This window comes from Salvia splendens, chromosome 11, assembly GCF_004379255.2.
Source record: "Salvia splendens isolate huo1 chromosome 11, SspV2, whole genome shotgun sequence".
NCBI lineage: Eukaryota > Viridiplantae > Streptophyta > Magnoliopsida > Lamiales > Lamiaceae > Salvia > Salvia splendens.
Genome location: NC_056042.1, coordinates 20,418,023 through 20,439,844, shown reverse-complemented (window position 1 = coordinate 20,439,844; position 21,822 = coordinate 20,418,023). Strand labels below are relative to the sequence as shown.

Below are 21,822 nucleotides of genomic sequence, written 5' to 3'. Positions count from 1 at the left end.
GAAGAAGGGGAAGAGGTCTGAATTTGAGAGAAAAATTGGTGCGTTTTTCAAACACCAGATAGATCAGACTATTCTACAGATTGCGGAGATGGTTTCAGGGAAGGAAACTGGGTGGTGCATGAATATGGGCTGAGGAGCACTGTCGATCACATTCGGCTCACCCGGAGTTTCCTTTGTTAACTTGATAGCTCCATTTGGTAGAGAATTCTTGCTCTATATTTGTATATCCAGAAAGCAAACGAGTTTTTACTTTTCTTCAACTTATAATCGCTATTGAGTACAATGAAAGGAAAAATAAGCCACAAAATGTAATTGTACCGAAATATTTGTTCATGTCGCATCAAATTGTTGGTACGAGAATCGATCCAAGTTCCCCCCTTCAAGAATTATTTTGATTTTGATGTTTATCAATTTGTTGTTGGAGCTGAGAAGGTGAGATGGACGAAGCGAAGCCAACGAGTGATGGGGTGGAAGGGGGATTTTAGGTGGAGGAGTTGGCAGAGGGTTATGGCTGGTGGAGAATGAAGAATGAAGTTTTGTTTTTACGGTAAGGAGAAGATCGGGCAATGAAAGCATCAATGTTATGAAAATAGACAGAAAATGAAAGCATAATGAAGTGAAAGGGGAATAGAAACTTGATTCATATATTCATATCTTTCTACACTCTTAATGCTAATGGAAGAAAATAACAAGATCAATAGCTAATCTTGTCTTCTAAAATGCAGAAAATAGCTCATAACTTGTCTACGAAAAAGGAAACACTAGCAACTACCCTCTCTGTTCCATAGTAGTGGAGGCATTTCTTTCTGATATAGAGATTTAGAAAAAAGTGTATAATATATTAAATAAAAAGATAATAAAGTATGAGACAGGGAAAGTAGAGAGAATAAATTAGAAAGATGGAAAAGTAAGTGAGAAATGTGTTGACTTGTACTAAAAAGGAAAATGACTCCACTAATATAAAACATAACCAAAAATAATAAAAATGACTTAACTACTATGGAATGGAGGGAGTAGTATCTTTCATACATAATCCTTAATTCATTTGGTTGTTTGAATGGGACGTGAGTCTAGCTCATTCAACGCGCAGGGCCTTGCTGCATCTTTGGTTTGTAATGAGCTGCAAAAAAGTTTATGAAAAAGTTGGTTTTAAACTTTAAAGTAGTATTCCCATGATCCATTTGTTCTTTTGTTAATACAAGCATTGTTTTTCAATAAATGGATGATGAATAAAGTAGTAAGAGAAAATAAAATAAGAGAGATAAAGACAAACTAGTAAAAAAGAAAATTACTTTTTGCCAAATAGAAATAACTCAATTATCTTGAAACTTTCCAGAATAGAAAAATGACTCTATTAACATGGAATGAGAGGGAGTCTTTGATAAGCTCGGATTTTGTACTATTTTTGTTAGAGTTTGTGTACTAGAAATCACCTTTCGAGTGATTTAATACTGTAAAACTCTATATGTCATTTTCCAAAGGAATTAAATAGATTATTTTTGTTTGTTATGCTTTACATTTAATGGATGTTTATTGCATATTTAAATGTATAGCAACGTAACAAAGTCTAAGTCTTTGTTTTAGTAGACCGGTTGTGGGCGTCATCCACTTTAAGGTAACACGGTCAGTTCTGAACAAAGAAAAATAAGAATTTCACAACTAGATAGGCCTAGACTACCTATCCTGAAAGGTTGCAATTTCAGTCCGCATATTTCTAAGCCTTACTGAAATAAGATGACATTGGTGTGATATAGCACTGAATTGGATCTAACAGCAAGACGAGTCTTTATGCTATCTACTGAAAGACGAGGTCTTGATAATTAATTTCTTAATCAATGTACGTTAGCATTGAGCATACGATATTGATTATGCACTACTTTGACTTACCAAAAGGTGCGGGTTTTTCGAAACCCAAAAGTCCTGGTATATTGGGTAGTGGTGATTAATATCTAGCGGTGCTAGGATTGCTATTATATTGAATCCTGCGCGAGGTGAGTCTCGTTTGATAACGTCCACAAGAGGAGCTCGAAACAAGGTTTTATTATTCGGAACCTAGCTAGTTGGAGTTTGATTACTCTGTGAATAATAAATAAGCGTTTCTTGCTAAGTCCATTCTTGGAGTTAATAATATGTTAATTAATTAAGTCCATAGCAGACATTGATTAATTAATGGACGTTTCTATCTTAAGCGCGATAAATTAATGACAAACAAATAGAAACCCGGAATACTTGTAATTTCGGATTTGGATGGGCAGTGCAATATTACTTCTGTAGTGGCTGCTCGTAATATTCCAATATAAGCTTATATTAAATTGTGGGTTCAATTTAATTAGTAAGAATCAAATTGGGGGAGGCCATATCCAAATTCTTCCATAGATCTCTGATTGAGCCCAATATGTGACTAAATATAAATAGGAGAATAAATGAGACAGAAAATACACTTGTATTTTCTATACAATTTTCGTCCTCCTTTCTCTCTCTAAGAGGGATGATTTTCTTCTCCTCTTTTGTGAGGGATTTCCGTCTTCTTTATTTAAGTCCTAGTTCTCTGGTGAGATCAACCCACACTGATATCAGATTACAGTCCGGGAACCAGTAAGAAGATCCGTGGTTTAGTACTCAAGATCTTCACGTAGAGAAGACGCGAGCCATCTTCGATTCTTTAGTGGATCAACGAGGTAAATTGGCTTACTGCATAGCAAGCATGTTTTAGGTAATATTTGTGCTAAAACGTGTTTAAATTCAAGTTATGAGCATGATACATGTTAAAATTACGCGAATAGAATTTGTCTAAATAATCTGCTAAATAGATCGGAATTTTATGTGATCCGTTAGAACGCACGCTTCCGCTACCAACCCCAACAGTTTTAAGGCAATTATTTAGTCCTTTTTTAGTGTCAAAATTACATTACATGACCATTATTTACATATTTTATCTATTTTAGTATTTTGACGTGTTTTGCAATAAATGTGCAAAATAGATCCTAAAAAGATAGCAAAAAGTAGAAGTTAGAAATCTGGAGCATTCTAGGAGTCCAGCAGTCCGCTGCAACACTGCTAGCGACTGCTGAACAGGTAGCGGTTTGCTTCGGAAAACTTGAGCTAAAAAGACTGTTGGGTCGTGTGCAGCGACCGCTCCCGGAGATCCAGAAGTTACGGGATGATTGCCAATGACCGCTGAAACAAAGTGCAGCGACCGCTGTTAAACAGACAGAAGCTACGGATCACTTGCCAGCGACCGGTGGAAAAATGCAGCGCACAAAATTGACCTACTTTCTCTTCAAGATTTACCATAATGTGCTGCATATTTGCCATAATTATGGGACACGAAAATATGGCTATAAATACCCCTCAAGCTTCATCAAAGAGATCTTCTTTTCGCGACATAATTCCAGAAAATAATATTTGGCCAAGGATTCAAGAGAAGATCAAGTCTAAGGATTCAACCTTAGGGTTTTATTACTTTAGTTCTTATGTTTTATGTGTTTTTCCTAAAATCTATGTCTTTAGATTATTCAATTATGTGTAGCTAAATTCATAGAATTCTAGGGATGTGTTAGTAACGACTTTAGTTATACAATACCTTTTTATTTAATACTCCCTCCGTCCCAGAGTATTAGACTCACTTCTTTTGGGCACAGGAATTTAGGAGGTGGTATTTAAATAGTTAAAGTGGAGAGAGTAAAGTATGAGAGAGAGAAAAAGTAGAGGAGGGAAGAGAGAATAAAGTAGGTGGATAATGATGTAAGAGAGATGTTTTTTTGCCAAAAGAGGAAATGGGTCAAATAGATTGGGACATCCCAAAAAGGAATGCGAGTCTAATAGCTTGGGACGGAGGGAGTATCTGTTTTGTTCATTACTTCGCTTTTATCCTAAGTGTTGGATAATTGCTTCACGTTTGAGTGACACATTCTGTGATGATCTATTGACTTGCTACATAATCGTGAGAGGAGGTTGGCGAGTTAGAAGAGCTTAGTTGACCCTATAATTAGCTTCCTTTAAAATGACATTGTTAATTGAGAGTGAGGACATCTTGAGGGTCTACTTGAGCTTTTATGAGTTACAAATATAGGATTGACGGCCCTAGTGTCTGTAATTAACTTTGTAGCGCATGGGAAATACTTATGTCACTCGTTCCAGTGAAGTATGAAGTGTGTTAAGGTGTTGTAGTTGTAATTTGTATAACCATATCTGTGAAAGCACATCCCTGTAATTTCCCTTATCTCATTTGTTTCTATCTGTAATTTATCCGCAATCGTTGTTTACTTTCGTTTCTACAAGTTTTTATATTCAAAAATTCAAAACCTTTTATTTTTCCAAATAGTAGAAGAAGCTTATTAGAGGATAGACAATTTATGATCATTTTTCATGTGTTCGATATCCAGTACTAACCTTTAGTTATACTATATATATCATATATACTTGTAAAATTATTTAGTGCTAAGTATTACTAATAAACAATGGGTGGTTTTTCGGGAGCAGTTTGGGTGACCCAGTGACTAAATCATTTATTATCCCATTTAATAATGAAGGGGAACGTAGCGGAAGCGTGCATAAAAACCGATCACATGAATTTGATCTATTTAGCAGATTATTTAGATAAATTCTATTCGCGCAATTATCTCACGTATCATGCTCATAACTTGAATTATAATCATGCTTTAGATCAAACAATCCCTAAAACATGCATACTACGGAGTTAGCCGATTTACCTTGTTGATTCACCAAAGAATCGAAGATGGCTTGCGTCTTCTCCACGTGAAGATCTTCAGAACTCGACCTCGGATCTTCTGACTGGTGTCCCGGACTGTAGACTGATATTTGTGTGGGCAAATCTCACCAGTGTACTAGGAATTAAATAACGAAGACAGAAACCTATTCACTGAAGGGGAAGAATTTCGATCCTCTCTCAAATATGAGTTGGACGAAATTTTGTGATGGAAAAAGTATGTTTTCTGTCTCCTTTATTCTCCTATTTATATTAAGTCACATATTGGGCCCAGTCAGGGATCTAAGGAAGAATTTGGACATGGCCTCACCCAATTAGCTTTTTACTAATTAAATTGAACCCACAATTTAATACAAGCTTATATTGGAATATTACAAGCAGCCACTACAGAAGTAATATTGCACTGCCTTTCCAAATCCGAAATTACAAGTCTTCCGGGTTTCCTTTAATTTGTTTAATTCATTTCCCGCGCTTAAGATAGAAACATCCATTAATTAATCAATGTCTGCTATGGACTTAATTAATTAACATATTTTAATCTCCAAGAGTGGACTTAGCAAGAAACTCTTATTTATTATTCATAGAGTAATTAAACTCCAACTAGCTAGGTTCCGAATAATAAAACCTTGTTTCGAGCTCCTCTTGTGGATGTTATCAAACGAGACTCTCCTCGCGCACGATTCTACATAATAGCAATCCTAGCACCGCCAGATAATGATCACCACTACCCAATCCTTGCCTATTGCATATGCTGTGGTGGATGAAGAAACCAACGACAGTTGGTCGTGGTTTTTAGATCATGTCAGAACTCATGTGGATCATGTCAGAACTCATGTTAGAAGAGGCTGCCTCGTTCATCCCTTCAGTTGACTGTGTCCCAGGTTGAACTAGGTACGACACAGTGATCCTATTGTACCACGCCATATAGCCCGGATTAATGCGACCATCCATTGTCGCCGTTGCCTTGTCAAAAGTTGCTTGGAACCTGTCGTGTCGCAAGTCCCATTCATCAATGAAGACCTTATGTACCTTAGCCCAATCAGCACCCTTCCTCCCACGGCGATGACTTTTACACAAATGGCCGGAGCTATGTAGCATCCTATCACAGTACTGAGGAATACGCTGGTAGCGGTTAAATTGTCGGCAAACGCGTCCAGCCTCGTGTGCCTCGACAAATGACCAGCACACCAAATAAGTATCGCACAAGTAGGATGCAGTCGAATCAATGTAGTGCTCAGGCAGGATACAGTCTGCATACGGTGTCCACAGAAACTACAAACAAATAAAATAAAAACCACTGTTAATTTCATACTATAGTAAGTAAATTCATTAACTAAGACAACACAAATAAATTTCACCTGGCCAGGACGAATCAGTGATAACTGATCACGATAATGAGCTACTGAATCTCGGGGAGCATTTCCAATTTCAGTAACTCCGTGCCACCTATACATAATATTAATGTCAAAAGTTATCAACAAAATACATAATTATGTGAGTTAATTTAAACAAAAACATTACTTGGCTCCACACGGGGTATACGGCGTGTGCATAGGCGATATCAAGAAGGCTGGCCTCAATGTAGGCATTCTTTCTCACGCCCACAGCTGCAAGAGAACCATAGGTCCACCCACATCTCTTCTTTGTCTGCCTACAGAAGCCTCGCACAAATAATGATACAGGTATGCTAAAGCAGCACTACTCCAACTGATATTAGCCACATCTTCCGGATCGTCTAAGGCATTTAACCACATAAAGGGGACCTTGCACCCTGTGGTGTCCGGTAAAATAAGCCCCCCTAACAAGATCAGAGCATGTATACGTGCTCTTTGGATGTATGCATATTCAGGCAGCCCATCACCCAACGGCATCGTCGCTTGGTGGATCTGAGACGTCATCAACAAACCACCGTGCTTCGTTTCTGTTTCTGCGTCAGGTATCCATCCCAACAAATCTCTACACTTGCTGGGCCAATCTTCAAATCCAACAGCGTAGTCACGGCCAGTGAAAACACGACCGTCTGCTCTCAAACCCCACAGGCTTTGCACATCCTGTAAGGTTACAGTAACCTCACCAACTGGAAGGTGGAAACAGTGTGTCTCAGGCCTCCAGCGCTCGATCAAGGCAGTTATTAGCTCATTGCCATCCTCATCGGCCTTCTACATTCAACCACGCCTCTGAACCCCCATACATCAAGCCAATACATCACATTTTCATGTATTGGCAATGCCCAAACCTTACTCTCCGTCCTACGAACTCTCAACACATTTGTTGTGCCATTCGCCAACAAAGAGGCTGAAATGTGTTCGTTCTGATGAAACAGTAGTGATGGATCCTCAGGTCCATAACATAACTGTTGTTCAACACTTGCAGATGCCATCTACTTCAAAACATTCACCCAAGAGATACTAGCATTATATAACTTCAATGTTACAATTTTGCACAATATATACTAGCATACATGTGAAACACACAAATACATGTGAAACACACAAATACGCAACAAAACAACACAAATAAGGGAAAAGCTCCACAAGAGATACTAGCATACATGTGAAACACACAAATACGCAACAAAACAACACAAATAAGGGAAAAGCTCCACAAGAGATACTAGCATACATGTGAAACACACAAATACGCAACAAAACAACACAAATAAGCAACACAATAATAAAAATCGACCATAAATTCATCAATTTCATTATAAACCCTAACTTTGCTAAATTAGAGAAAAGCTCCACAAATTAAGCAATAATTTATTAATGTAGCCAAATGGAAGGACAATTACCGAAATATGTTTGGAGTTTGGTTGAAATCTGTCGGAAAACGTTTAAAATCGCCGAAAATCGTCGAGTAAATCGGCTCTTCGTGCTGCTCCGCTGCTTCTGTCTGTGAATTGGGAGCTTTCTGCCCTCTTAAGCCCGATTTATAGACGTATAACTCTTATGCGTCAATCTTAAACGACGCATAACCTTTGTGCGTCGTTCTTTAAAGATGCATAACCTTTGTGCGTCGTTCTCTAAAGACGCATAACCTTTGTGCGTCGTTATTTAAAGACGCATAACCTTTGTGCGTCGTTCTTTAAAGATGCATAACTTTTGTGCGTCGTTCTTTAAAGACGCATAACTGTTGTGCGTTTCATTAATAACGACGCACAATAGTTATGCGTCACTCACTGAGCCGGAATATATCTAATGCTCTTAATTAAATTGGAATTCTTTTAACAGTCATTAACAAAAAATGAAATTTTCCACCATGCCATTTACTCCATCTATCCTACAATAAAATCCTATTTGGCTTGAAAACGGGTTTTATGCATAACGAAAACTAGAATGAAAAGTTAGTGGAATATGAGTTTCATTTATGTATATTAATTTTATACTCCTTCTGTCCCACTTTAGGAGTCACAGTCACTTTTGCGCACTCGTTTTATAAAAATGATAATAATTAATTAAAATAGAGAAATGGTAAAGTAAGAGAGAGTAAGATTGAGAAGACATTTTTATAAAACGAGTGCATAAAAATGGCCAGGACTTCTAAAGTTGGACGGAGGAATAATTAAATGTGAGCAAAAATAGGTGGTCAACTATGAGCCTACTTACCATTTATGATAGATAGAAGGGAAATAGAAATCCTGTTACTATTTATGGTATGATAGATAGAAGTGAAATAGAATTCCTATTACTATTTATGGTAGAAGTGAAATACAATTCGTAGTATATTTAAGTTTGATTGGAGTATTTATCTTCTTCTATTTCCTTTCCTCTCTTGTGTCGTGCTCGACCCAGTCGGCCTAACCGCAACCGCGACCCATCAACTCACCCATGTTGGGGCGGTGGTGGCTGCGATCCAAACGAGATCTCTTTATGTTTCAGTTAAAATTTCCAGAATTTTGTCAGCCTATCAGATCGATTGAGGTTAAAATTTCCAAAACATATTCTTCAAACTTCTGTCTAGGTTAAAAACTTAAGGTTGACCATCAAATAGTAATTTAAAGTAATGCGATTTTTATTCAAATTTTGAGAAGGTTCTCATGTATTTTAGCAATGTCATTAGCCGTCACTCCTAGTAATTCAAAGTTTTTCAGTGCAGTATTCAGTTATCAAACTTCATGTTTACTTATAGAGGTTGCAATCCTTTTGTATCTCTAGGATAACATCAACATCCTTCACTAGGACATTAAATACTCCCTCAATGATTACACGCCCTACTTTTTTGTGGCTCGAGTTTTAGGAAATGTGAACAAATTTGGGTGGAAAATGTTAGTGAAACGTGGCTCCAACTTTTATGTATTAATTTTATAATAAAATGTGGGTGGAATGAGTTAACTCTCATGGACATTGCTTATTCGTCTTGTGTAGAATCTGTGCTGGTTGCAATAACGAAATTGGCCATGGAAGACACTTCACTTGCATGGGAGCTTTCTGGCATCCCGAATGTTTCTGTTGTCATGCTTGCGACCTTGCAATTTCTGATTCAGAGATGCTAAACCGTTCCGAGTCATTTTTTGATTATCTATTGTGTGATTGGTTTTAGACTAGACTGAGTTATAATCGTTGTTTGCTATTTCTTGATTGACCTACCATACTCTTACTTGTTACTTGAGAGCTTTGGTCTTATATTCATTTTCCGTCCATGTAGATTCCCACGAGCGCAGCCGGACTTATTGAGTATAGAGTTCATCCTTTCTGGAAGCAGAAGTACTGCCCTTCACATGAACATGATGGAACACCCGGTTGCTATTGCTGTGTAAGAATGGAGGTGAGCAGTACAAATTATATTTTCTTTCTAAATTGGAAGCGAAACTGAAAGAAAGAGATACAAACATGATATCTTCATGAACGGGAAATACATAGTACTGCCTCTGTCTCAACTTAGTTGAGGTGTATTCATTTTTAGAATGTCCCAACTTAGTTAAGTCATTTCTCTTTATGGCAAAAAAACAAAACATCTAATCAATCTTACTTTTTCTCTCCTATTTTACTTTCTTTTATCTCTCGTACCTTATTCTCCATTTGATTTTTTTTATCTTCATTTATTCCATTTAAAGCAATTTCTTAATCTCCGATTCTCCGTGGTAAAAAAAATGCCCCAACTAAGTTGGGACAAAGGGAGTATGTCTTAACCTACTTAATGGTTGTCCGGTAGTGCAGCCAGTAGATGCTATATATCGAATTCTTGATGATGGGAGGAAGCTGTGTCTCGAGTGTCTAGACTCATCAATAATGGATACACACGAGTGTCAACTGCTTTACCTTGAAATTCAAGAATTTTAAGAAGGTTTACTGATGAAGGTAGAGCAGCAAGTGCCATTACTCTTGGTCGAGAGACAAGCACTACATGAAGCCATAGAAGGAGAGAAAATTGTAATGTCTATTCTGTGTAGGCATCATAGTTTTACTAAAGTGGGAAAGGGGCTGATTATTTGTTCTGTTGCCAGGGTCATTCCCACACGCTGGGGACTAGAGGCCTTTGCCTATCAGAAGAGCAAACTGTTAGCACAGTATGGACAAATATTCAATATGAAGTAAAAATCGTTGTTAGAATATTTTCTTTCTTAACTTTCAACCCTTCAATTCCCAGATACTGAGGCGACCCAAAATAGGAGGATATCGGATAACAGACATGTCTCCTGAGCCTTACAGGCTCATTCGAAAATGTGAAGTAACAACGATCCTCATTCTGTATGGTCAGCCTAGGTAGAGTCACATATATGCTATATGAGGTACATCTAATCTTCTGCCTTTGGATCCTCACAATAATTAACCTGTGGCCTGATGTAAATTACGATCCTGGCTCACGAAATGATGTATGTGTGGCTCCTTCTAAAAGGTAAACATTCACTAAACATTTCTCTTGCTGCAGTACATGCCTACTAACTTATCAACGAAGTCCCGTTTCAGGTTACCCAAATCTTAGTCCAGAAGTCGAAGAAGGGATCTGCCATGTGGTTAGATTCAGAGATCAATGCTGGCTCTGGCAGCAATGCAGCTTCTGCCTCGACCTCAACATCCTCCTCTGGGTCTTCGAAGAAAGGGAAGAGGTCTGAAATTGAGAAATCACTTGGTGAGTATTTCATACAGCTGATAGAATCCAACAAGGTGGTGCTCAAATACGGGCTAAGGAGCACACTCGCCTGACAGAGAGTTTTCCTTGTTAACTTGATAGCTCCATTTGGTATTGGAATTCATGCTCTATATTTCTATATATTCATTTGTCTTGCATGTTGGATACAATGACTTTTTAGTTTTTAGAATACAATGAAAGGAAAAATAAGCCACCAAATGTGATTGTGTCGAAATATTTGTTCATGTATCATCAAATAGTTGGTACGAGAATCGATCCAAGTTCCCCCTTTAAGAATTATTTTAATCTTAATTTTTATCGATTTGTTTTTGGAGTGAAGGTGAGATGGACGACAGCGAAGCCAAAGAGTGGAGAATGATAATTTTGTTGTTAGGGTAGGGGAAGAAGGCAATGAAAGCATAAATGTTATGAAATAGGTAGTGCTTTGAGCAATTCCTTGCCTAAAAGAAAATGCTAGCATTATGAAGAGAAACTTGATTGATAATTTATAACTAAAACGATAGCTAATCTTATCTTCTAAAATGCAGAAAATGGATCATAACTTTTCCAAGAAAAAGGTAACACTTGCTGCATTTGGAAGTTGCTTACTTATCCTCAACATTTTGCAAGTCGTTGGAATTTGTGATTGCCGGTTGGTTCAGGTAATAATATTAGCTTGAATCTTACAAAGATGAACTTAGTTTCCTTAATCTTCCATAGATTTATTTAAATCAACACAAAAATGTAACCAAAAAGGGAAACTCCACTAATAAAATTTGGAATGAACAGCATGTTTTGAATTACTGCTATTTTGAATGAACAGTAAGTGGTGTTTGATGTAATCGAAGAAATCCGTTTAAGATGGGTTCTCCTTCAGAATAGAAATCCTCTCCTTTTCTATGGTTATTTACGAATGGATTTCTCGACTAAGAATATTACCAAAAATACATTTACTTTTTTTAAGGATAAAATAAAATTCAATTTCAAAAGGGGCTTATATCTAAATACATCTTTGAAGTGTTTTAAGTGTGTGGTTGTTATTCACAAGCACATAAGCACCTACCTTTATACTCCACTTATCTCATCTCACAATTTTCTCTGCAAATTTATCTCATTTTCATTCACACTGCTCATACATATATTCAATTTCAGAGTATTCATGGCGGCTTATGCAGCTCTAGTTTCTCTTATGCATATCATAGATGATATTGAAACTCATCCTTCACCTCCAATTTCGCTTGATAAACAGCAAGTTCAATCTCTCACTGAAAAACTTGTCTTGTTGCAGGAATTTCTAGAAAGCTATAACTCCCCTTTTGCATACAGCGACGAAGCAGACCCGTTGGAGATGCGCATTGTAGATGTAGCTCATGCAGCTGAAGATGTGATCGAGTCCTATATTATTGATACTGTCCAACTTTCTGCAAAAGCAACCAACGACAATGGTGATGAACAAGTCAGTTGCATACACTTGTATCAAGATGTGCAAAATGTGATAGAAGAAATGGATTTGTTGAAGAAAGAGGAGACAAAGGAGAAGAAGGTAGTGCAAAAGGATAACATGGGTTCTGATGGTGCTGGTTTTAGATCCAATTCCACTGAAAAGAACCATCTCATGATAGGGTTTGATGGTGTGCTGCTTCAACTCCTGGATAGGCTTACTGATGGAAACACCAATCGCCAAATCATCCCTATCGTAGGGATGGGTGGCATTGGCAAAACCACTCTTGCAAAAGGTGCGTTTGAACACCAGCTTATTAAGGATCATTTTGATATTTGCGTGTGGATTACCATTTCCCAAGAATATAATATAGTAGAAATTCTTAGGGAAGTTCTCATTCGAGTAGGAGGGAGCTCGAGCAATATGAATGAGAATGATTTACAAGTAGCACTACACAAGTGTTTATGGGGTAAGAGGTATCTCATTATATTGGATGATATGTGGAGTATAGATGTGTGGGATAAATTGAAATTTTTCTTTCCTGATTGCAATGAGAGTAGTCGAATAGTAGTAACAACTAGGATGTCGAACTTAGCTGCCCACTTGACTGATTCCTACAATGTCTGTAAGATGAATTTGCTAGACGAGGATAGTAGCTGGACTTTGTTCTCCAAAACTGTATTTGGGGAACAGAGTTTTCCTACTGATCTCAAGCAAATTGGAAAGGAAATTGTGGAAAAGTGTAATGGACTTCCTTTGGCAATTGCTGTGGTCGGGGGTCTAATGGCTAAATCCAATTTTACACTAGGATATTGGGAGCACATGCACGAAAACTTGAGCGCAATAGTGAATTCGGAGAATGATGATTATTGCTTGAAAATATTGAAACTTAGCTATAATCATTTGCCAGCCTATCTAAAGCCTTGTTTTCTTTATATGGGAGTGTTTGAGGAAGATAGAGTAATTAGTGCTTCAGAAGCTGTCAGGTTATGGATTTCTGAGGGATTTCTGAAACCAATAAACAACAAAAGCTTGAACACGGTTGCCAAAGAGTACTTGAAAGAGCTAGTTGATAGAAATCTGATTCTAGTTCATGGCTTGGGGTTACTTGGGAATGTAAAATCATGCAAGATTCATGATTTATTAAGAGATCTATGTCTGAAAGAAGCTAAAAAACAGAGGTTTTTTTGTATCGTGGAAGAACAGAGTCCTCGAGGAATAACTAACCAGCATCGCATTGTTATTCCGACAAGCACTCCAAAAGAAAAAATCCGTGAAACCTTGGACTCTATGTCACATGCTCGAACTTATGTACATCATAAATTTGTATATCAAGAATTGCCAAATTCTAGATTTATGAGGACACTAGATGCTTATATTAGCCCATATACTGGGTACTACTTGTATCCCCTTGACAATGTGTTTCATTTGGTGAATTCACGATACCTTGCTTTTGGTGCATATTGGGAGTCTGTGATTCCTTCAATGAATCTCCTTTGGAATCTACATACACTAATTATTGCTTGTAGTAAAGATATTATTGCACCAATCGGAATTTGGAAAATGCATAAACTTAGGTATGTCCATTTCACTGAATGGAGATTGCATCTCCCAGATCCTCCGAGCATTGACAATGATATTATTATAATGGAGAATCTAGAGGTGGTCAAAGGAGTGAAAAATTTGAGTTTAAGTGAAGATGATGTTAAAAGAATTCCCAATATCATGAAATTGGATGTGATTTACAATGTGGAACTAATTGAGAGAGTGGATTGTCTCAGCTATCTACAGTGTTTTAGTAAACTGGAATCCTTGATGGTACGATTCGTCGGGTTTGATGATAGAAAGTGTGTGCAGAAGATGAGTTTCCCGCCCTCACTAAAGAAGTTATATCTCAAAGTGCCAACTAATTTTGAGTTGGAAGACATAGTGCCAATGTTAGGTGCTTTACCACTTCTGTGGAGGCTCACATTACAGGGCGGCCGCTTCAGAACACGCAACTGGGAAACAGTTGAAGGCCAATTCTGCAGTCTCAGGTCACTAGCATTGGGCGGATGTGATGATCTAGAACACTGGACAGTGTTAAGAGAGTTCCCACTTTCCACTTCTTGAGGAGCTTCATCTTTTGGGTTTAGATGCATTGAAGGAGATCCCTTCAGAAATTGGAGAAATAGCAACACTCAATTCAATTAAATTGAATTGGTGCAATAAATCATTGGTGTTGTCAGCTAAACACATATTGGAGGAGCAACAGGATTTACATGGACACGAATTAGACCTTCATGTAATCGTTGGACTTTGGGAAAAAGATGAACAACTGCTAAAGTTAGCCACTTCCAATTTTCAAGTTTCCTAAATAATCTGATTTCACCGCTCTTCTTTTCTGTATATTTTCCTCCTATTGTTAATGAATTATTCTCACTCTTTCGCTTCATCTATTGCAACTCTATATTTGCTTGTTAACATATTCTGTTCCATTTTCATTTGGAATTGGGAATAGATTAATGTATCGTGTTTATTTCAGATATTTACCTTCTACCTATTGAGTACGTGTAACACTGGACAATTTATGAGGGATGTCACTCCAGCGCAAAACTCGCAGGCCAGCCCGTATAGCTTGATAAATTTAGTGGGTTAGGGCTGTAATTTCGCCACCAAAATATAAAAACGAGTTTTGGCAGGTTAAACGGGTTGGCCCGAACAGGTTGTGGGTCAACCCTACGGGTTGTAGTTTTTATTAAATATACTAAGTTTTAGTATTTTTCTTGCAATGTTGGATTTAATATGCCACAATTTACTTGGTTCTACACTATTACCTTTGAAGTTTCACATTGACACATTTTTCCATCATCCCATCTTCTGCTACAACCCGTTTACCACCAGCCACCGCTAAATCCAATAAAAACAGAATTGAGAATTATCCCATCAAAATCTCAATATATTTATCGTTTTAACGGTGATTTATGTAAGATATGATTTCTAATTTTCTTAAAGGATATATTATGATTAATGCAAAAATAATGACACAACACTAGCTTTATTTCATATTGATTGCTTATATTTTTTTTAATCTTTGTGTATGTTGTAGTTGATCAATGATGAAACACTCTTTTCCAACCATTATTGAGGAGCCAGGAAAATTTGAAGATTTTATGTGATTCTATTATTAAGAATGAGAAAAATATCTAAATTTTAGGATCATATTATGGAGGAAAGTTTGATTACGAGAGATTGTTTTTGAAAACTTTTTGTCCCGAATAACACGATGGGATAGCCCGAAATATGATGTGTTAGGGTTACGGTTGAAAATTTAGAACCCGAAAAATCCATAGTCCAAATAGCCAAAAAAACCCAAGTGGGTTGGCCCAAACCCGAACTGGTTATCCCGATTGACATTTTGTATATTTTGCCTTCGAAATTGTTGAGTTTTGATGAAACATTATTCGTTGAGTTTTAATGTTCCTTTATCGGTGGATGTGAATAACTCTCGGTTGTTACATGTGGAGCTAATGAATATGTGTAATAACCGAGACTTAGATTCTCGAGATTTTTGAATTAAATACAAAAATCAGTTTGATGAAGAATGAAGGAGTATTTTATTTCTTAAATAAGAGTAAATGTACAATTTCAGAATTTCAAAAGAGAGAAATTTCAATTACTAGAAAGAAATATACACCAACTTTTATTGAAATTTTCGTACATGTTGGGAAGCAAGTTAAATCAAACTACACTCTTACATGGCTGAAGCCCTAGCGACCATGACGATTTTCATCGATAGGTCGCCTCGGCCCAGATTCCAGAGAGCCCGAAGGAGCAAAGTCACGAAGTAGAACAGCTTGGCAGCTAGCCGTGGGACGCTGTCCAATCCTAACAAAATGGGTTGGAACCAGCTGAGGAAAAGAAGCAGCACTCCTTAGTTGGAGAAGACCGAAACCTCACCAAAGGGGTAGATGTGAATGCAACCAAAATCTGCACAAGTCTGCAGGGATCTGCCTGTACCTAAGGCTGCACCGAGGCAGCCCAGCCAAACCACCGCAGCAGCCACCTGCACTCCAGCTGATACCTGCGAAAGGGGTACACAATTCAGTGAGTGTGCAGTTACAATTGGGAACAAAAACACCCTGCAAACAGAGAGAAAAGGGGCTGCAATGCAAATAAATGCACGAGTACACCCCTGCAAACTTCTGCAAAGCACAGCCACCCCCATATGCCACCAAAATTCAGTTAGAAAAGGGGGCCAAGGGACTCAGGGTACATGCTCTGCAGAGCTGCAGAGAGAGCAGCCAGCTGCGCAAGCCTGTGGATCCCTTTTCAGCCAAGTACACCAGCCTTAACAGGCTTTCAGTTACACCCTGCCTACATAAGCATAGTGCCTCTCACGGTCTTGGCTCCATTCCACCACAAACCCACCCCCATACACCAGCAAGGAGCAAGAACACATCAGCAAGGTGAACAAGTAGCAGCCTCAAGGATTAGGCCACGAGTCAGAGAGCGGAGGGACGAGAAGGGAACCCAACGAGTTCACCTCCAAGAGGTAAAAGCACCTCCGCCCTCTTCTCTTCAATTACCACCGCATCACGTAGGTTGATTAAACCAAATATAGAGACTCAGGAAGCATGTTCACATTAGCATGATCACCACAAATAACAATTTCAAGAACATGTATATCCTCACAACCAAAGTAATAATAATCAACCAACAGAACTGCACATACGTCTGTTCTCAAACGGCAAGAATTAGAGAAACCCCTTAAGGAAACCGGAAAAAGGGAAAATCCGACTTGTCCCAAATTATGCATAAACAGCTCATACGTCGAAATTTCTGCGAGAAGGGCAAATTAAGCACGAACTAGACTAAGGGAAAGGAGACTTAGCTTCGGGTAGAAGGAAGCGGCGGACGGAGGCATCGGCAGGGGTTAAACCGGCTTCCGCCCGGCGCTGACGGAGGAAAAACCGGCCGGAGAAGTCGAGCCATCGGTAGGAGACCAGCGGCGAACACGGACCACACCGTCCTGGCCGGGTCGCCACGAGCCGCGGCGAGACGAAGAACAGAAGGCGGCGATGCCGTCTAACAGAGCTCGATGGAGAGAGGAGTTCGGCGGCGGAGAACGGTGGTGGTGAGTTAGCAAAGACGCCGAGGAAGAGAGAGAGATTGGAGGCTAGGGTTCCCTCCCTCTCAATTTTGTGAAAAATTGTGAAATGAGAGGCGAGAGAGGAAAGTGACGAGGAAGGGAGTATAATTGGGCCTGATTTAATATCACTTGGGCCATAGAAATAAAAAAAAGAGAGAAGAACAAAAGCTGGGCCTTTTTGCTAAAAGAAAAAGGATACATTCTGGGTCGGGAATTTAAGGACCCCTGAATTAAATAATTGGGCCACGCTTAATTATTTGGGCCACCGCCCATAACAGAATTTAATCCATGGAAATTATTCCTTCAGCCTCGGACGAAAAGAAATAATTAAGCCGTGTTGAAATAGTACTCAGTAAATGATTAGATTAGTCACAGAAAGTATTTCAAATACTTAAGAAAATTCGGGAAATTTGTATACCCGCACAGTTCGGCCAGATTCCGAATAAATTAAATCTCCACTTCTAATTTTAGAAAGAAAGAGATAAAATAAAAGAGCACACGTTTAGGCATGCATCCATGCAAGATGAATAGTTACTTAAAGTCTAATTGGAGTATATAAACTTTGTAAAGGAACGTCGTCGCTTGACGAGTAATCTCAGGACAAGGAAAGCACCTATTTTGCAAGAGTTTACGCAATCGAGGTGGGGTTTGTCTTCCTTCTTTTAAAGCATGCTTTATGTGAAAATATGATTATTTGAATGAGTTGTCATGCCATGTTTTGTTTTATGATTGCCTATCTGTTGGCTATGCCAACCCAGTTAAATCGAATTCGGGTCCCAGTAGGTCAGTAAATCCTACTCGGACTAGTGTACACATAAGGACCGTGAGCTAGTGTCAGGTTGGCCGGTCCAGGGGTCGTGAGCTAGCGCCAGGTTGGCCGGCCCAGTGAGCGTGGAATGTGGCCACATTCCCGACTCACGCATTGAGATATGGTATATCATCAGAAGTTTAAAAGACTGCAGTCTATTTTCAGAAAGAAATATCAGTTTTAGTGACCAGGACTTATTTTCAGAAAAACCCCGTGTTCACTCAGCTTGGCTGACAACTAAAAGAAAACAGTTTTCGGCATGAGCCCACTGAGTGCATCAAGTACTCAGCCCTGCATATTGTTTTCCTTAATGTGCAGGTTGATCGTTGTCAAGGCCGAGGAGGTGTTGGGACAGAAGACTAAATAAGTAGAAGGATAGCTAGTGTAGTATGTCTTCATACATATTACATCTGTCTTGGTACTCTTCCGTTGCGCAAATTTTAGAACTTGCTTTTAGCAAAGACAATTGTTCCATAACTACTCTGATTCAGTATGATTTGTACCCTCAACACATTTCAGACAATGTTTCTTTTGATTTAAGCATCTTATGATGAGTTGAGACAGCTTCAGTAAGTTTTAGTCGCGATATAGCTACACTTTCTTTGACTAGGGAGATGTGGTAGTGACAATGTGGGAAGTAGGAGGGCTCACATGCAAATAATGAAAGGTGAAGGGAGTTCGTTAAAACCGTTGGAGTGGGAATTCTGTTTCAAGCACACTTCTCATATTCATGTCATTAAATACTATATTTGTGATAAAATATTCTCTACTTACTGAGCTACTGTGATTGTTGTGAGATAGAGAAGAAAGTTTGTGTTGTTCTTGAGTAAATTGTATTGTGTTCTTGAATCTTGAGTTAGAAAAACAAAACCAAGTTATGGTTGTAGTTTTTGAATTTTAAGTACTGAGAGGACTACTTACTAGTCTTCAGGGATACAAAACCATCTATAGTATAGTTTTGGGACCAATAAAAAGTGCACTAATCACTCTTATTAAAGATCATTGAACCGATTGATGTTATTTAGATCTTAATTTCTCTCATTTTGTTCATTGAACCGATTGATGTTATTTAGATCTTAATTTCTCTCATTTTGTCATGTTATGAAACTCGCCTTGTACCAATTTTGTCACAGCATATAGAACACAGTATTATTTGATGATTCATACTACTAGTTTTATTCAATGGAAAATGATTGAGGATTGTAGACATCAGGCTGGATTTTCTTGAGCATTAACAACTTCACCCATGCTCAGTCTTGTGGTAGGTTGTGGAGCCAAGCACGCGGCGCACAGCTTCAGCAGACGCAGTGCAAGCTCACTCTGGTCGATGGCGAAGCCAAGTGGATGCTTCACTTGAAGACGAGGATCAACAAGGGTATTGACATCATCTGCCTTGTGTGTTCCATCAGCAGCGGAGATCACTACTTCAGACACAAGAGATTCTTCACCATCTCGTACCAACACAGCTTCTCTTCCGGTGATCAACTCCAACAGCACCACCCCAAATGCGTAGATATCTATCTTAGGGCTAACCTCCCCTGCTTCAACATACTCCAGTGCCATGTAACCCTTTCCTCCAACAATCGAGCCAGAATGTGACTTCTCATTCTCTCCAGCTAAACTAAAATTTGTGATCTTTGCACTGAGTTCGCGGTTGAGTAAGATATTGCAGCTGTTGATGTCCTTGTGCACATAAGCTGGAGAAGTGCAGTTGTGTAGATAATCGAGCCCTTTTGCAACGTCTAGGGCAATGAGAATCCGGTGGTTCCAACTGTGGGCGACGGCACTCGTCTCTCTACAAAGCCAGTTCTTTAAAGAGCCTTCCTCCAAGTACTCATAAACTAGCCATGATGCTCACAAACACCATAGAGGTTGATCAAGTTGAAGTGGTTGAGATTGCCGAGAATCTTAATCTCTTTGGAGATATCTCTGCTTGTCTTCTTCACAGCTACTCGATTCCCACGAAGAATCCCGTGGTAGATGGACTCACTCAACCTCCTCTGTTGGCTGAAGTTGTCTGTTGCAGCCTCCAACTCTTCATACTTGTATATTTTCAAACTCTCCCCTATTCCAACAACCTTATCTAGAAAGTGCTCTGGCAACCTGTGCTTCGTGTCCCTCGAGACTCGACCAGCTCTAACTCTCCTAAAATGCAAGAATCCGAGGAGAGTAAGGAAGCAGAAAACTGCCAGAGCAGCACCAGCACCTACCTCCACAGAAATCCATCGAAACGGCTTTGTGTGGGAGAATGCTGCGTACCGAAAGGATGTAGAGAAAAACCATCTCAGCTTAGAAGCTTGAGGTTCTGTTTGTAGAGGAATCAAGATGGTTGTGAAGGGATAAACGATTGGATCCTCGGTAGCAAATCCATTAGCTGCGGCTACACTTTTGGCACTCACTTTGAACTTTTTACTAATATTAGCAACAGAATCATGCCATGTTATCAAGAATGTGAACAGAAACCTGGTGCCGTTCGAGATCTGCTCCTCACTCGGACAAGCACACCTGAGAGGCACCCGAAGATTCGTTGATGGGATTAACTTCAATTCGTTATACGGGTTTTGGTGTTTGAGGGCATTACAGGAGGTGAGGCCTGTTGGCAATTGAAACATAAAAATGAATATAATAATATCCCACATCTTTGTACACAAAGAGCTTAATCCACTATGTAAGTCTCATGGGCCTCTTCTCTTATCACCAATTGGTTTTAAGATAGAACCCATGGATTTCTATCAAGGCCTTGGTAAGTCTGGTTTGCAATGGTGAAGTAGGTCTCGTTCGTGGACTTGATGTCGGGAGGTAGGGTCTCAAAGGCCGTGATGTTGTTGAGGTGCGCTAGCTCTTGAGGGTCGGACGAGGTTAGGTTGGCAATGGACGAGGCTGAGGAATAAGTTGGTCGGGTTCTGAACATCAACATGGATTTGCAAGAAGGCCTTTCGGCGTTGCAGCTGTAGAGGAAGGCCGGAGATGGTCCTGGTTCATCGGATGCTTCGCAATTCATAACCGAATTACCTGAATACTGCTGCTGGCCGTTGGATCGAGATGACGACGAGGCCAATATTTTAAGAAATGGGATTAGATTATTGCTTATGACCATGTACATTTTTGCAGAGGCTAATACTATATTTGATGAAGAAGCTTAATAGAGTAGAATGGAGCAATTTGAAAATCAATCTTTTATAGATCACCAACCAAAATTGAGGGAAAAGTCAAGTCAAAGCCAATTTGCTTCAACTATATGAAAGTGATATTTACTAATCAGACTGCTTCAACAGCAACGTGCCTAAACAGTTACTATATGTTCAATTTTGTTAATCAATTATTACATTTATAATCCAACAACCCAAAATGGTTATTTTTTACTTTGAGATTTGAGGCTGCTTCCTAAATTGCATGTGCGAACATTAATAAGACGATAAAATGTGACAGATTTGGCATCTTATATTTTTGTTTCATATATCCATTACGTAATTTCAGATTTTGTGATGTTTTGCGTCTGCCGCCCTTCTCGAATCTCTTGATTGTGCGAATCAAACCAACTTCATTCTTCCCACTATTACCTTAGTTATTGTATTTTATACATTTGTCTTCATTCCCTGTTAAATGTCAATCCTCCCTTTCATGAATAAATATCTCATTTTTTT

General features: G+C 38.8%; 1 protein-coding gene and 2 pseudogenes across 1 annotated transcript; 2 read left to right on the top strand and 1 right to left on the bottom strand.

Annotated features, from left to right (window-relative positions):
• Positions 1–9,130: 9,130 nt before the first annotated feature.
• On the top strand, positions 9,131–10,892 carry LOC121755430 (annotated as a pseudogene).
• A 1,065-nt stretch (positions 10,893–11,957) lies between these two features.
• On the top strand, positions 11,958–14,351 carry LOC121754566 (putative late blight resistance protein homolog R1B-16). The gene has a single exon (XM_042149904.1). It carries the CDS (start codon positions 11,958–11,960, stop codon positions 14,349–14,351), a length of 2,394 nt encoding a protein of 797 aa, XP_042005838.1.
• Positions 14,352–19,353: 5,002 nt separating this feature from the next.
• Positions 19,354–21,281, bottom strand: LOC121754565 (annotated as a pseudogene).
• Between the last annotated feature and the right edge of the window lie 541 nt (positions 21,282–21,822).